This window comes from Lissotriton helveticus, chromosome 2_1 (assembly GCF_964261635.1).
Source record: "Lissotriton helveticus chromosome 2_1, aLisHel1.1, whole genome shotgun sequence".
Classification (NCBI taxonomy): domain Eukaryota; kingdom Metazoa; phylum Chordata; class Amphibia; order Caudata; family Salamandridae; genus Lissotriton; species Lissotriton helveticus.
Genome location: NC_136059.1, coordinates 256461071 through 256479172, shown reverse-complemented (window position 1 = coordinate 256479172; position 18102 = coordinate 256461071). Strand labels below are relative to the sequence as shown.

The 18102-nt window shown below is 46.7% G+C and overlaps 1 protein-coding gene across 4 annotated transcripts in view; it reads right to left on the bottom strand.

Annotated features, from left to right (window-relative positions):
• Positions 1-18102, bottom strand: part of CTIF (cap binding complex dependent translation initiation factor) — a 954573-nt gene that overhangs the window by 660267 nt on the left and 276204 nt on the right. For all 4 annotated transcript variants that reach the window (XM_078674783.1, XM_078674781.1, XM_078674780.1 and 1 more), the window contains one exon: positions 12085-12160. In XM_078674783.1, the coding sequence (XP_078530909.1) occupies positions 12085-12160 (76 nt within the window). The remainder of the gene's footprint in view (positions 1-12084; positions 12161-18102) is intronic.

Here is an 18102-nt window from a genome sequence, read left to right as displayed (position 1 = left end):
AGACTTACAAATTGAAAGCATATAAGTCCTCAGACATTTACCATGGACTAGGGATCACCTCTTTATGTCTACTTGAATCTGCAAAAAGCGAGGTCGATGGGGACAGGCACAAGATCAGAAAAGCTCACCTGTGTGATGTGTAAATGTAAATGTAGTTGAGCTTATATAGCGCACAGCTACCCGCAGTGGGTTTCCCGGCGCTTGCTTAGGGAACCCTTCCTGGTATTCCCCTGTGAGATAGCAGGGTATCCACAAGGTGAAAGTCAGGCATCCCGCCGCGAGGGGCCGTTGTGGAGATTAAGCAAGCTATTGCCCAGAGTCGCAGAGTGTGAACCCGTGAGTCGAGGAGGCACCGGGGCGAGAATTATCGAGTCCGTGGAATTTTTAGCCCAAGACCCCGCCGAGGCGGGGAATTGAACCCTGGTCCAGGACCTATCTCAGCTTCCGGGTCTGCTGCCTCTAACCCCTGAGCCACACTTCTCCACACCAGTTGCCTTTTTGCCAGACTATCCTGTCACAGCATGGACTTAAGATCACACCACTTCCTCCAAAAATGAGGTCTGCAAATACTATTCTGAGATGGTAGCTCACAACACGCCAACCACCCTCAAACCAACCTCAGACATTCTTACAGCCCCAGCAAGGCCCACAAGACCAATATACAGCTAATGGTGCCATGTGAAGGACATCAGTGCTGCAGCACCTTCCTTCGATCAGGCTAAAGAAAACACATGCCGAACCCTCAAAGGCAGAGTTGTAAGAGGAACAGGTCACCTGATCACTGTTTACTGTGTTTAGTGTAAGCCACTATCAACGAGTACCGCTACTGGTTGAGTTCTTGAAAAAGAGAACAAAAAGGAATAAACCCTGTACACACCTTTAGACACTACACCAATGCAACCTCAACATGCTGTTGGATTCCCTTGCATGCCCCTCCCTCCCGCTGAACACATCAGACACTGTCACAATACTCTTAAACGCTCACAAAGCCCCCACAAGACACACTACACGAGGCACACTCACAATGCCACCCAGGTTCTCTAAGGATTGCCTATACGCAATCAAACTCCAATACCACCAGGCACGCATGCAGAGCACACCACACACCCTCACAACTCTACCAGGAACTTTCAGTAACAGCCCACCCCAAGCACTCTTTCCTACATCACACCCACACACCGCTGAATATCCTCAGACACTCACACAAAGCTCAGACACCATGAAATTCCCAGTGCCATCTACGCTCACTCACATGCTCTAACTAACTCCAGTTACCATCACAGATCACCACGCACAAAACATAGCCAGGAACACTCACAGCCAACCGATGCTCACAACTCCTCCAAGCTCCTTTATATTAGCATCCATGCACTCTCAGAATACACTCAATCTCTCTCAAGCACCAGAAACAAATCATTAGATATACTTGCACAACCAAGACACATTGACAACTCTACCCCCACCCAACAACACAGACACTCGGGCGTGAGTTATAGTTAATTGAGATAACTAATTGTGTAATTTGTGTGTGTAAAATCTGAACCTAACAAAGTCCCTGTAACCTTAGTTTTTTTGAGTGAATTTCTAAGTTTAAAAAAAAATTCTATTACTCAACTATAACGTCCCTGTAACCTTTGGTATTTTCAGTGAATGTATAAATGACCTGTTTTACAAAAATGATTTGTCTCTTTTTACACCGGTTTAAAATTCAGCATTGTGTGCGGGCTTTGCCCAGTTATTATGCATGTGTTAAGGAATCAGGTGTGAAAATCCGACACTGGTCCATGGTATTTTACCAGAGATCCTCATTATTTGGATTAACTGGCAACAATTAAGTTTATTAAATAATTTTTGTGTGCATACTGAGGGCAGCCACACAGGTAGCATTCTTCTATGTTTATACACCACCTGTTTCAGACATCAGTCTATAACCTACGTCACTCATATCTTAAACTTTCATATTCTGTGAGCGATGACAGCTTGTACAGTTCTGCGACGCTGGATCTGTTCTGAGGCAATTAAAGATGCTACATATTGCCTTCCATGAGAGAGGGGACCTCGCTTTGCTACTGCTATGCTGTCCCTATTCTGTGAGGAAATAAAACTTGAACTGCTGTTGCCTGATTTGTACTTGCTTCAGCTGAGGCTAACCTAGCAGTACCTGCCCTCTGAATGAGGGATTCTTGCACTGTTTCTGCCCTACGTATAGCTGTTCTATGAAGTGGGATGCTTCCACTGCTGTGGTCCAATTTTGTAAAAACCCACAAAAGATCATCTGAATGCCCTCACAAAACATGTCCAGGCCAATAGAAGCTTTTATTGGCCCCAGGGAAAAGTAGGTCCTGGGCCCTGATCCAGAGACCCTGGTCAATCCCAGCTTCCTAGCTTGACCAAATAGTCTATCCCCGGGGCCATTACTTTTCTCCACTGTGCCTCTTTATCCATGATGACCACACTTGAGTGCACCTTGAAATAATGTAGGGTGCACACTGTACTACAACCTCTCTTGTGTATGGTTTATTAAACCATAATGTTGCTCCATCTATAAAAAGGTTTATAAAGGAGGAAACAAGGCAACTGACTTGCCTCGAGTAATAGAGCAGAAAACGTGTGGTTCACTAATTTTAATGAACAATGCCCTCTCAGCAGTGATATAATCTAAGGTACTCAAGTAAAACAATCTAAAATACACGATATGTAAAGGTTTGTACTTCAGCTGTAAATAAAGAGGCAGTCACCGACATCAGCAGAAGCGTGGGAGTTCAAAGCTGAGCCAAGAGCTGTTCCCTTATGCTTTCCACACTACTTCTTTTCCAGACATAATTATGGTACTCGGCAGTCACTACCACTGCCCTACTGGTGCTTACAGGGAGTTGGGTGTTTGTGGCCAAAGGCCTATGCACTTTTGCTGCCCACACCCAGTCAGTTGGGAGTGGGACTTGGCAGCATGGGCTGTTTGATGGTCTGTATCATAGTGCAGGCAGCAAGTATAAGCACTCGCCCTGGGAAACATGCTTCACACTTACAACCTCGACAATAGCAGGTTCCGAGGCCTGTCCCACCGCCCTCCCCCCTTCTGAGGCTGGCGAACATGCCCTATGAAACCAGGATTGTTTCACAATATTTGATGTGAAATACCTATATTCCTGGGGAAAATGACTCGGACCACAGGGGCAATACTCAAGCGGCAAAACAGGTAGATGGAAAAGAGCAGTAGGGTCCGCTGCTCAGCCCTCATTTTTAGGTCTCGGGACCTGCGTTGCACTGCAAAGCAGTGCTTCGCAGCACTAGGCATTTTGTAATCGAAAATGGGGTTTTAGCACTCACCTAGGAATCGCACACGCTCGTGCATGTGCGATTCCTTTTGTGCTACACCATTGGCCTTTGCGTGCGCCTTTTTATGAAAGACTGCACGCAATTGGCCAAAGGCAGGCGCGTTGCTCCGCCCACGGCCTATTGGTGTCTATTACGCTCTTGGTGCGCGTAATAGACACCAGCTGTGTCTCTGTTCCAGTGGTAATTCCTCATGCTTCGTCCTATACACTCCTCTTGTACAAAACAATAGGTATATACAACCCCAATAGCTCTAACTTTCAAAAATGCGAGACCGGTTGCATTGCAAATGCTTGTTTATCATTTGGTAAGGAAAACCTAGCAAAAAAAGTGATTGACAGGAGTACATAAATGTCGACATAAATTATATAACCTTGCTCAAGCTAGGGAACCTGTACGTAGGAGACAGTACAACCAGTGGCTAATAGCACTCTAGAATGCTTCCCAGTGCAAGATATGGAACCTGCTGATTAAGCAAACCAAATTAAATAAGTGAGCATTTAATACCATACACGAGTACATGAATGTAAGGTAGTTGTATGACAAGATTGGCAGTTTTAGGAGTTTTGGACTTTCTTTATACAACATTCCTTTAAAGCCTCTCACTCACTCTTTAAGTGCGTTAGCTACCTGTGCTGTATGTGTAAAAGAATCGTGTGATCTTCTATCTGCTACAGCCACCTGCCCGTAACTTATTATTTGCGTTAAGTAAGGTGGTGCTGCAGCTCTCCAAGTTGTACTTTATTGTGTTGTAAGAAAGAAGCGATCCACAGTGCCTATGCTTGTTTTAATGCATGATGGGAGTAAAAGAATGAACCTTTAAAACTATATGAGCAGAGTTTACTTTTAGTTTTATGCGTGAAACAATAAGTTTTTCAAATGGAGTAGGTGACTCTAAGATTTTATACTATAGCCGATAAGTGGCTCCATGTCATGCATAACACCTCCAGTCATTTGTGGCATTTCAGCCAGCAGCACTTTGCTTGATAAGGTTATGATCCCTTAATGAAACTGTCAAAACCAAAACTACAAGCCCCACAATGCAACATGCTGTTGGCTGAAACAAAATTCTCATGGTATCCTATGTCATGGTGTGTGAGAAGTTGGCCTGATATATAATGTTCACTATTCTAGTGAGCACTTTGTATCAGTCCAAACAACCCTTATTGATGATTGGTTGTAAGTCAACCTTATAGACCAGCTATCCTAGTAGCATGGATACGAGCAGTCTAAGGCTAAGACTCTAGAGGGCGTGTTAAGCCAGCTGTTTTACCATCACATTACCCCTTGAACACCCAGTGAAAGGACACCACACAAGTTGTTATGAAAATAAATGTATATTTATTTCTAACAAGTCTACCCTGAACTCTTTATGAGTCAGGGAGCTAAGCACAATACAAAACTCTTATAAAAATACTTAAGTTAGCACAGTATATACAAATGCCCGAGCGGCACGGGAAACCATATACTCAAAAAGTGGAATGCGAAACTACTAGCAGGTAAGTACAGTACTAATAGGCTTTGGAATCGCTAGGACTTGACTATAGAATCGTTAGATTACTTCTAGGAGGCCCAGGGGACTCGGGTGCAGAGTGTGCACTCTCACGCGGGATGCGGGACAAAGTCTATGATAGCTAGTAAAGGTAAAGTTAGTGTTCACGGGCAAACCCGACCTGGTAGGAAAAAAACGACAGTTGATCCTGACCCTTGGATAGTGAGGCTATGCTGGGGCACCGAAATGCCGAAGTTACCTAGCCCAGGGGCTGCAGCTGCATATGTCTCAAAAGACGTCGGGAATCCTTGTAGACGAACCAGGAGCCTGGAAGATAGATGCTGGCAGGCGACCAGTGAAGAGAGTTCGAAGTGATCCAAGCCTGGATCTTGAAGATGGATGACACCTGAAAGCAGAGGGGACCAAGTTCGTGACTACTAGCCAGTAGTCAGGGGCACCAGGAGGGCACCGGAGGGTAGTCACCTCGACTAGGTGAGTGGGCGACGCTGTGCTCTGCAGATCTCACGGACCAGGAGGCGTTGTCGGCGACCAGGATGGAGGGGCGAGCTGTCCCACGATGGATGAAGCTGTCGGCGTCGAAGGACCCAGGATTGGGCAACAAAGCCTTGGCTAATTCAAGCCCACGCGGTGGACTCAAAATGGCGTCTGGAGTGGACCAGGAGGGTCCGGGGTGCTCCTCTTCTGGAAGGGAGCAAGAACCAGTCTGGAGCAACCAGACCAGCAGCAGTGATGTCGTCGGGCGTCGTTCAGAAGGCCACAAGCCAGCGGGCTAGTAGCCAAACAACGCGGTGAGCAGCAAAAAGCAGAAGGGCCCCACGCCGATCGTGGAGATGCTGGGGGGCTGATCTTCGGTGCTGGAGCTGCTCAGGGTCGGGGCTTCTCGGACCCTAAAGCACTCGCCAGTAGATTACCCGGCGGGCTTGCTGTGAAGAAGTTGTGCAGTCTTGGCAATAGTCGGTCCCTTGAGGTCTCGTCGCACTCACGGTTCTCAGCTTGGCTGTAGAGGTGAGTAGAGGTCGGAGGTGCCAGGGAAGCCGGGTCTTGTCGAGCTGGACAGTCGGATTCCGGAGGAAGGACTTGCAGCAGACCGCAGTGTTCTTAAGGTGGTGCCTGCGGATGCAGGGTGACTACTCCTTAGTCACAAGGGAGAATCTTGAAGAAGAAATCTTGATGTCCTTTCGTAGAAAGTCGTGTCTTGATTCCAAAGATGATCTGATTTGGAAGGGGGCCAGTTCCTACCTTTATCTGGGAAAAGGGGGCTGGCACGCGACTAAGTCCTGCCCTATGGGTGGGACCAGGAGGGGGTGGTTACACCCCTCTCCTTTGGCGGGCTTTCCCCAGGCCAGGGGCTGGAGTGCCCCTGGAACTGGTTTCAGCCGGCCTATGCACAGTGAGCACCGGGGTGCCACTTGCAGTCACCTTCCTCTGTAGCCCTGCCTACCTGGAATACACAAAACCCTGTCTGGGACGGTGCTGGCACCGCCCCTGGCAGGAAACCCTTTGTCCTTGCCTCCTGCTCTGGGAGGACTCCCAGCAGCAGGAGGGCAGACTTGTGTCTCGGTGGCAGCATCCATTTTGTGGATGCTAAGGCTCTGTCTGACTTTAACCGGGGTTACAGGTTACATACATGTCGTGTCCCTCTAGAAGGGTGGAATGCTAACCCCGTCGCCAGAATTGGCGAGGGGTTAGTATTCCAATTCGTATGACACCTTACTCGACATGTTTTGATAAAGCGATACCAGAGTTGGCATATAACCGCGAGGATTATAATGCACTTAAGAGTATATGGTATGCGATATCATGGAAACGGCTAAGGGATGGATCCCGAAAGCCGCAGACAGGCTCAGCTCATGCCAGAGCACTATCTCACACGATTCCAAGCACTCTGCCTTCAGGATTGTCAAGGCCTGCCATAGGAGTGACTGATAGGAGATCTGTGTGTCCATTTTTAGGGTTAGATATAGGTATACTATATCTAAAGCAAAGGGTGATTACACCACCTTGCCCCAGCTGTCAAGCAGCCAGTTGTGTCAGATTTGGATGGCCAGCCAGGGGTGGCATAATACATGCTGCAGCCCCTGGTAGGCCCTGGGTACACCTATGCCCTGGGTACCTAAGGTACACTGTACAGGGACTGATAAGGTGACTCAGTATCCAATTAGATATGTACCTAAGGTACATGGAATCCATTTTACAGAGAGAGCAGTAGGCCTGGGGTCCTGAATAGCAGGGCCCCAGGTCAACTAAGTCAGAAAACCAGCAAAACACCAGGCAAAAAGTTGGGGGCAACCATAGTCAGGGATCTACCTTCCTACATGGTGCCACTGTGTAATGCTGTGAAATGCAAAATAAAATATGGTGCCAAAGTGCAGTGCTGTGAAATGTAAAATAAAATTAAGTTCCTGGCTTTGTGCCATAATTGTTGCTTTGTAGGCAATCACAGGTTAAACAGTTCAGTGGGCGAGAGGGCAGGGAAATCCTTTCTAATGCAAATCCCAGCATTTCTTGCTAATTGGCTAACATTAACACTCCAGGGAATAGATCTATTTACCAGAGCAATGCAAGCAGCAAGTCAGACATGTCTAGAAACACAGGGAGGAGAAAAGCAATGACCTTTCAACTCCCTCTTCTCCAGCCCATCCGGTGGGGTTAGTGTGTTGTGGGTGATACGCTCACAACACTGCCGTGATGCACCCTGCTTCAACAAGTACAGCACAGCACAGCGAGGGCCGCCAGTGCCTGAAAGCAACACATGTTGGAGATGCTACAGGAGTCTACGTTTAAAAATATAACCCATGGCTTCATAAAACCTTAATTATCCATTTCATGCAATAAACACATTTTAAGATAGCCATAAGGAGGCCTGCACTCTTATTGTTTTACTTCTTATTTTACAATGATTTTGACCACTGTAAGTTAAATAACTTTTCCTCACATAAATGGGAAATTGAGTTTTGAAACGGTTACAATTAATTACATTTTACAACAAAGGGGAGCCCATTACACATCCAAATGTTGGCAAGCAGCCTTATGCAGGACTGTGAGTTTACATATGAGATGCCTGTTAGGACTATGTGAAAACTAAAAGCAATAAAAACAGATTTGACAAAAAAAAAAAAAGGGGGGAGCCCATCTTGAATGCTGCATTTAAAGAGCCGTTTTCACTGAATAACCAAATGTCCCCTGATATTTCTTTGGCCCCAATGCTTACACAGAAGTGGGGGGTGCAACGGTTGCTAAAAGCAGGTTACTGCAACTTCTCACAACGTGGAATCAATAAAAAAAAAGGCCTCAGAATAACAGCAGCAGGGTTTTCAGGGTTCTCGTGGAATATCCAGGGCCGTTGGTATGGTGTGGCAGGGGAGGACCGCTTCCACTGTACCGCAAAACCGTAGTAACTTTGGATCCGTTTGAGATAGGGATGCAACTGCTGCTAACTCCTGCAAAGGAGGTTCCCTGAAGCAGTCTTTAGCTTTGCAAATCACTCTACTTACACCCATTACATCCCTGGCGACCAGAAGACAAATAGTTTTTTTCAGGCACATGCATCAAAAGAAAAACCGGTCGCTAACGGGGAGATTCTCAGAATCTGCCCCTTTGCGCCCGGTATTTTTGCATTTGGGATGCATCATCCCAAATGCAAAACTCGCAATTTAAGTAATCGCTAATTTGCAATTACTTAAATTGCGATTGCATCTAAGGAATCGCAAATTGAGATTCCATAAATGCAATGCATTACGGTAAAAAAATTAGCGATTTTGCTAATAGGGGACGCAAATTACCATGAAGTTGAACTTCATGGTAATTTGCAAAAACGTTGAAAAATGCACCTTTGTGCATTTTTCAAAGTTTCATGTTGCGCACACACATGCCCTTAGGACATGTGTGTGCCAAACATATGTGCACAGATCAATTTCAGGGGTGCAATAGGGTGTCCTATTGACACCCTTACACCCTGAAATTGCATGCGCAATTTGCAAGGACCTATTGGCACTCGCAAATTGCGCATGCAATTTCCCATTCATTCCTATGGGCCTGTGGGCCCATAGGAATGAATGGGAAACCATTCCTTATTTGCGACTCGCAATTTGCGAGTCGCAAATCAGGAATGTGTAGGAATCGCTATTTTACAGCGATTCCTACATTCATAGGCTTTTGCGAGTCCTTAATTGCGATTCCTTAATTATCGCAATTAAGGACTCGCAAAATCCTACCTTGGTGCATGTGCCGCTTTGTTGCTTATATTCCTGATTACCACTCAGAAATAGATTTTTTTTCTTGAAGTATAGGAACTATTAAAAAAAAACATTGGGATCATCACTTCCAGCAGCTCCTGCTCACTTTAATCACTGCCCATATGGTACAACTCAGCTGACCCAGTGGGTTATTCAACCCACCCACTTACAAGGTCACACGTTAGATCTGGTGTGCTCCAACTTTTCACTAGACATGAGCGATCCTTGGCCAGTATCTTGGTCTGACCATGCCGTGATTATTTTCTCTTGGGCCATGGCCAAGCCGTTACGCCAATCTCCTCTCTCCTCTGGGGCCCTTGCCCGGAAAATTAGCATTCCAGGACTTGCCGAGGCTTTATCTCACCGGCAGGTAGCCCCTGCCCACGATCTTGAAGGGCACGTTGACCAATTTAACACTTGGATCAGCAATGGGGTAAAAGCCATCTGCAAACTCGTGTCAAGAACACATCAACGGGAGATGCCCTCTCAACCATGGTATTCGCCTCTGCTAAATGATCTGAAGCGGAACTGTAAGAAGTTCGAACGACTTTGGAGGGTGGCCTATAGTCCGCTAGCCAAAGCTAACCTCCGAGCTTCTCAGAGAATATACTACACTGCGGTGAAAAAAGCAAAAAGTGAGTACTATACTTCCAGAATCATGAAGGCCGATAATAACAGCAAGGAGATCTTTGCCATTGTTCAAAGCTTCATGTCCCCCCGAGCGGAGAAAAAGACCATTCCCGTCTCGGCGGGCTGGTGTGAGGAGCTTTTATCCTTCTTCATTAATAAGATTAAACTTATTGAAGAGGGACTAGCACTGTTCACCGCCCCACCTCACCTGTCTCCTGACTGCACATTCTGCCCTCCCCCTAGCAGGCACCTATCCCAGTTTGACATGGCAGAACTACCTGATATTCTGACCATCCTTAAATCTTTAAAATCTTGTTCACCCTCTGATCCTTGACCCGCCAGGGTTTTGGCTGGAGTGGCGGACACTATAGGCACCGAAGTCACAAGCCTGGTAAATAGGTTGCTGCAATCAGCCACGGTGCCAAGACAATGGAAGCAAGCCAAGCTCCTTCCACTACTAAAGAAACCCTTGGCTGACCCACTCACAACAGCTAACTATCGAACCATCTCACTGTTGCCAGCTTTGGCTAAAGTCTGCGAGAAGATTGTCTTTCGCCAACAGAACGCTTTTGTGGAGGATTCGGAGGCTCTCCACCCAGCGCAGTCTGGCTTCAGATCGTCTTTTAGCACTGAAACGGCTCTGGTCGAGGTGACAGAGTCAATTATGGATTGCCTGGACAGGGGCGGCAGAGCGGCTCTGATTTTATTGGACCTCTCTGCCGCCTTTGATACGGTACCCCACCAACTTCTTCTAGCGCGCCTATCATCTATTGGCATCTCCGGGGCCGTGTGGTCATGGCTGGAATTCTTTCTTAGCTCCCGCACCCAGCAAGTCTGGATGCCGCCCTACTCGTTCTCGGCCAGAGAAGTTCAGACAGGGGTCCCTCAGGGCTCGACGCTGAGCCCGCTTCTCTTTAACATATACATGACCCCCCTGATCTTCCTGGCCGAAGAACTGGGCGCCAAGATTATGGCCTATGCCGACGACACCCAGCTGCTGTTTACCTGGGAAAACTCGAACTTAGAAGATGATGCAGCGAAAAAATGCCTGGCAGCCGTATTCACCTGGCTTGCCCAGGCCAAACTTAAATGTAACGAGGGAAAGTCAGAAATCATCCTCTATGGCCAATTCCCCGCTCAGTTCACAGAAGCATTGTGGCCCTCTGATTTTCCCCGCCCCCTCTCCGAAGGTGGCCTAGCCAAGAATCTAGGCATCTGGTTTGGGGAAGATCTAAGGTTTTCAGAGCACATAAAAAGACTCTCGGGCAACTGCTTTGGGACCCTTAAGTCCTTAGGCCGTTTTTTTCCCCTGCTTCCCCAACAGGCCAAGGAGATGGTTGCCCGAGCACTCATCTTATCTCGCCTGGACTATGCCAACGCACTCTATTTGGGCATACCAGCATTCCTGGTCAATAAGTTACAACTTATCCAGAATGCTGCAGCGAGACTCCTCTTGGGCATCTCTAAACGAACTAGTATAAGAGCGCAATTGTCCTCACTGCACTGGCTTCCAGTGGCACAGAGGATACAATTTAAGGCCCTGGTCTTAACTCACAGAGCCCTGCATGACTCAGGCCCCTCTTACATTAGGAAGAGAGTGGCCTTCTACATTCCCCGACGACCTTTAAGATCGGCGGCCCAACGTTTGATGGTAATTCCTTACTTCCGTCGCGCCAGGTTGGGCGGCCAATCGTTTTCTGTAAAAGCAGCCATTCTTTGGAATGCCCTTCCTACAGTCCTACGCCACATTCAGGAGATAAGATGTTTTAAAAAACTTCTCTAAACTCACCTCTTCGGCCAGGCCTATTAATGCATTTCTCTCGCCATATGTATATTATTGCTTCGCGCCAGGATACTCATGAGTAGTTGTGCGCGCTATAAATACCAATATAGCATAACATAACATAACTGTGGTGCTTTAGTGATGGTATCTCTAAATAACATCAAATCTATCAACAGGCCCCATGTCATGAGGGTGCCCTTCATCAGGCCGTGGATTTTTGGACGACAGGACATTCTCAGCACTGTCCTACAAGTCTCAAAATGCTTAGATCTGTTGACTAAAAAAAATTGAGAACAGGCCAAACAACACCCTCATGACAGATCAGACCGATAGACACGGCTTTAAGGAGGTTTATGTTCTACTTATTAGAAACCTATACAAATTTCACCCATCTGTTGAGATTTTTACGACTGTCTTAGAAGGGAGTTCAACCCAAACATGGATCAAAGACACCCTCTGTCAATGTGGGTTGGTATTTCACTTGTGCAGTGGTAGTACCACGTACAGCCTCTAGGGGCAGGATGGCAACATGTGAAGCACACATGATGAACATGTACTCAGTGGTTGATAGAGCCTGAAGACAGACCTACCTGGTGGACAGGAAGTGCCGTCTCCCCATTATTGTCCTCAAGCCGTTCTCCATCCTCACACTTCCCTTTGCAGAACCTGAAGCAAAAACAAAATACACATGACCACACTACACCAGCACAGGGATAACATCACTCCAGAACACTGACATTTTATAAACTGATGATTAAAGTACACTGGCAATGCCAGGACCACATATTCTGCCTGTTCCACTGAAGACTGCATGATCGACTCGCCTCTCCAGTTCAATCTTTTCTCTTACACACTCATTATACAATAGGGCCTTGGCAGGCGCAGCCGACCAGCGGGAGGCCTGGCCCTTCCGGGGGGGGGGGGGGGGGGTTTGGCCCGGGGGGAAGAGGGGGGAGGAAGGGGGGAGGGCAGCCGGCACCTCAGTTGGGCTGGGGGCTGGTTGGGCTTTGTGGGCTCCTTTTAGGCCTATTGGGCTGTTCTTGGGCTACCTTTGGGTTGGTTACATAGGTTGGGCTTTGTGGGCTCCTTTTGGGCTGGTTGGGCTTTTCTTGGGCTACCTTTGGGCTAGGTACATATTTAGCCAGACATTTTGGGAAACTACCAACCGTTTTGGTGGTAGTGACCCAGCAGCCAGTTGTAAGCGACCTGGGGGGTTTCTCTGTTTTTCCCTCCCGCACGCCCTGGGTTTCTTTTCATCTGGGAGGGTTGGTTCTGGGTTGTAGGGTTGTGCAGGAGTTTTTTTTTTCGAGGTGGTCTTGTTGGGATCAGGTGCATCAGAGGGGTTATGTTGTATGGGGATTATCGTCGCTGGAGCAGGTGCTGGTGTGTTTTTTGTAGGACTTTTTGGCGGCATTTTTCCTAAAAAGTGCAGGGGGGAGTTCCTGAGGTCTGGGTTTACAGTTGGGTAGATATAAGAAGTTAAATAGTAGGTAGGTATGCGCTGCCCCTCCCCACCCCACTATGGGCCCAAACTCTTTCGCTATGCTGCCGAACACTATGGTGCAGATCCAGGATCCCGGGATGAAGGCATGACCAACAAGCCTTTTGGAAGTAGTCAGCCTGGGGGGACTGTGTCTCTGAGGCAAACCAGAGAGTATGAAGACAGTCTACTGTGAGGGGCTGGGGACCTAGACTCACTGAAGAGTAAAATCCACCAAAGATTTCAGAATCAATAACAAATATGCAAATGATCCCAATCAAAATTCAATGCATGCAAGGTTGCTTCATACATATTCATTGTAAATATGCTGTATCACATATCACATTTTTATTAGCCAGAGGATCAACAAGCCCAGCTCTATTCTTATAAGAATGTATAATACATAAATGTAATGACTTTCTCAGTGGTGTGCCTGGTTAAGTCTACTCGGGGATTGCAGTGTAATCTTCTATTTCACTGTCTGCAGTAGGATACAACCAAACTAATACAGAAAGCACCTGTTAGCTTGCTCGGGGAGTGGAACTCTAAATGCACGGATAACAAGAGAGTACACAACAAAACATGCCTAGATAGATGTGCTTACATAGCCAAACTTCTACGGTATCAGGGATGTTGTCTGATGCATGGACAGAATTATCCAAATAGTATTTAAAAAGAAAAAAACAGAATAGACAAGCAGAAGAAACCCTGTTGACCCAGATGGTCAGAGAACCTTTCACCTTAACACAGTCTTACTGGGGGTGGCCACGAGCAGTGGGTCCTAAATTCTGGCCCTTTTCTTACTGTTTTTCTTTAGAGAAATGTAATTTGAGCCAATGATATTCCAACATCCAAACGATGCGGAGATGTACTTTTCTTAGCACTACATCAACTACCAGCTGAAATACAACACCCCCCCATCAGAATAAATACATGATTGAATGTATATGATGAGGGCACACAGAGGCAGATGCATAAAGGAAAAGAACAAGCATTGGTATAACCAATAGGTCTCGCCTTTGGGACCTTATAAGTGTTTAGGTAGAGCTATTGGTATTCATTTGTAGGCACGGGGAGATTAAGTAATTTGCCCAAAAACATAAAATATGGAACCTCCCGCCAAGATTTAAACATGGGTTCCCAGTTTAAAATTTAGCCGCTCTAGCTGTAATTTCCCTTTACAATTATGCCCCAAAATTAAGAGTTGCCACATTACTGCATTAGAGATGTACTGTAAGGGCTGGAACAGTGTCAATAGTACAGCAATTTCAGCTTTATGGTCAGCCAAGTGGCACGGTTTCATTTTATTTTGGCAACATTTGTCCAAAAACATAAATGTCAAGATAAAACGATTTTTCATGCACGCGTGAACTGAATGCTCCTGCACTGTGTGAACTCGCCAGTAACGGTCCGGGCCTCTGCTCTGTATGTAACGTGACAACCTACGAAAAGCAGACGGCTGCCACATTCATGCAAGGATGAGAAAAGTGGTGGGGCGATAATCAGACCGGCATTGCAGCGTGTCCGGTGCCCACATGGACCTAGGAACATTAGAAGCTCCGATTAGAAAGAAAACCACATGTCCAACTGCACCAAGTAAACCAAATGCTGCTATAAATGACTTCCACTAATGTCCAGCTAAAGTTGCTGTTGCCCCATTCCCACGGGACGCATCAGTCTTGACACAACGGTCATCAAGTTGGAGACTGGGGAGGGGTCTCTTTTGAGGAAGTGGGAGTGAAAGAAATCAGAAGCACAGAATTTGCATTCACATTTTTTCACTGAATAGTGAGAAAGAAAATGCTTGAGGGGTGCATATTCGAGTTGAAAACAAATCTTTTTTGTTCTTATGTGCGTCCACAAACACATCAAGTGTTACATGAGGTTGTTCAAGTGGCAAGCTGGGTTGTGTGTGTGTGAGGGGGGGTGGTGTAGGGGGTTGTAGTTTGCTCTACACAAGACAGTTCGGCTGCAGCTTCTGATGCACATTACCCACCTCCTTTACGTCCATTCCAGAGGGGCATACTTTCCCTTCACGCATAGAGGACTGGACATGACCAGCGAGGGGGTCCGCAGAGGGACCTCGCAAGCAAAAAACTGCCGGCACTGCACATGAGATATTCATCCATGGCTAGGATCCTAGTGGCGCTCTTCAGGATTCTGAGGGGTGGGGGGCAGCGAAGTGCAACAGGAGGGGTGAGAGGCAGAAGTGACTTTGAGGCTAAATATAGAAATGACCAGTAAAGGCAATATGGTAGTGGTAGCTCACACACTGGTGGTCGGAACGCATTTGTGATTTTTGTAGCAGCTCACACACTGGCGGTCGGAATGCATTTGTGATTTTTGTATCAAGTGTAAAACTAATGAAACTATCTTAGTTGACTAATATTTAAAAGTAAACGTTGTTTATTTCTGGGGCTGGAGGTCTAAAACAACATTACACATTTAACAGAGCCGAGTGACTTCCATTCACGGGTGCCTAAAAAAAACAGACTGGTGCCAGCAGGGTTGGGCAGAGTCAATGAATGCATTTGCTTATGTAAGTGAAATGGAGTAGGGCCGCAAAAGTGACCGCGCTCGGTTATAATTAGTAACCTGTTCCACGACCAGCTGCCAGCCTGTGCGCGCCGCTGCTCGCTCCTAAGTCCAAAAGGCCATGGGAGTGAACCTTTAGAAGAAAGGCGGGACATGCACCCCCCCTTTGGCCAATTGCATGCTTTCATTTTTGAAAGGCAAAGGCCAATAAAATGTGAGGAAAATGTAAAGGCACAAGCACGAGTTTACGGAGAAGTCTGTAGTGATTCCAAGAGGCCCTCCTAGAGCAGCGCATGCGTGCTGCGCTATGCTCGACCTAAAAAATGAGAGGGAGCCCTTAAGTGGTCAAGATAAACAAGGGACATTGGTCAAAAGACGAAAGAAGGAATCATGAACTACACTCTGTTTCAAATCGAGGCTGGTACATCTAATATAATTAACAAACTAACAGTTCTCAAATCTGCTGTTCTCTGCAGGTCACTGAGCATCAGGACCAGAAGTGATTGGAAAGCATTGGCAGCCTTCGATCCTGGCTGAAAAAGATGAAATAGATGGGCGGTCTTCGCGGATGGCTGTATTTGTCTTGTGACTGCACAGTGCATAAAGTTCAGCGGGGAAAGACAGACTGGACACAGACTGCTTGGCTCAGAAGGAAGGGGCTCTGGCGTCTCCATTAGAACTGTGATTACTATGGACTTTGATTAAATGGAACTGTATTCAATGTCAATCAAGTGTTTATCTTCTAAAGAATAGAGCAAATAGTGATTTCAAGATTCCAGTGCTTAGGGTGGGCCTTTAGGGGGGCATTACAGTGGCGTGTACATGTGAAAGAAGAAATAAGGAAGTTCTGAAGGTAATTGGTGATTTTTGAATGAAGATGTCAGCTGTGAGGCCAAGTGTATTTGAGAGTCCATCCTCTTTCACTGGACAGGCAGCAGCCCTCCCGACATGGAGACTTTGGGCCTGAAGTATCATCCCCAGCTTGCAAAACAGGAGGCGAAGAAGAGTTGTTTTCACACCAGAGTTACGAGGTGGGCTTCATTTTGTGATGCGATTGATGCCGGCTTCAGAGGTCACAAAATCTCCAGCTTCATGAGTGTGTGTGAGGCAACAGGTATATTGCAGCTCACTACAAGTGCCTGTAAACACAGGAAGGGAGGGCTGTGGTGCAGAGCAGATCTCTATCGCTGTTCGCATTACTTACCTGTGCCATTCTAAACACCAGCTTATGTGGCTGCTTTTTAAAGGGTCAGGGACTGCTTTAAAAAATGTGAACATATTAGGAATTGCAAGGGAGGGAAAATGCTTTGCCCCTCTGAGGTCACCTGCGAGCAACCAAATAGCAGAAGCTGGCCATCTCTTTGTGAGCCGGTTACCACTCTAAGATGGGTGACGGTAACTGTTGAGTGTCAGCTACTAAAATTGCAGTTTGTAACCACTGATACAAAGCACTACGACTCAAAGAGTAATGCCCTATAACACCCCTCCTATTCAGGAGTCCGAATGGGCCAAAAATGCCATATTGCGAGTCAGAAAGACTTCTCTGACTTGCATAAAGGCTCTTGTGCACTGGACGATTGATTTTGCAGGCACTAACAATGATTCTGCAAATTGCAGACTTTGAAACTGCGAAACCTCTTAGTACATGAGAACCTTTTGAGGAGAAGTGCACACAGACAGGACCACATGTGGGCAATCACACGTGCTAATAGTGGATACAGTGCTGCTTGGATAAGAGGGTGCTAAAGGACTTCTAGACACTTACAGTATAGCCAACAAAGCTTGTCATCGTGTTCTTCGCTCATTTTCCTGTTTCAAGCCTGATGTATGTGCTTCTGCAGGAAGCACGGTCTAGTGTTATCCCGCAGATTTTGAAGGCAGCATGTAGGGGGAGTCAGTGGAGTTTTTTGAGATGGCGTCATATTCCAGCGCCCGTGGCTCAGTATGACCCCCGCATGGAGAACGCTCTTCGGAGGAGTCAGAAGTGAATTTGGGATGCCTGAGAGCAGAGTCGTGCTTCTGGTGAGTTGAGATGGTACAAGGGCCTTGACGGCCGTTTTGAAGTTTCCATAAAAGACAAAAATATTTGTTTTCAAAGATCGGGTGCCAGGGAGCATACTTCTTATTAGATATATGTGCCGAGAAGCAGAGGCGGAAGTTTATGAAAAATGCTATGGGTTGAAAGCCGTCCTAAAGTTCTGGAGTGAAGCCACTAATGGGTAATAGTCCACACTTTTCTCTTCTCAAAACGATGACTACAAACGTAGTTTTCCAAGATAAACTTCAGGGGCATCTTGGACATTCAGGTCTGAACTGCAGCGAGGCCATCTTTTAGTCTGGTGATGTGGGTTTTACTCAACATTCAGTTGGAGCTGCATGTTGGCTGCGTCTTGGTGGACATTGATGTTCTCATCATCCGGGGGAACTGTGGGGTGCCTTGTGGTATCGGACCTGCAGGTGCTTATATGGATGATCTGTTGTTGCGCAATGAGAGCTCATGAAAACTGATGCAACTGAATGAAGCCTGATCTAATAGAGATGGCATTTAGTATGATTGGATGGTCGTCTGTATTCAATGGCAAGACACAGGTGG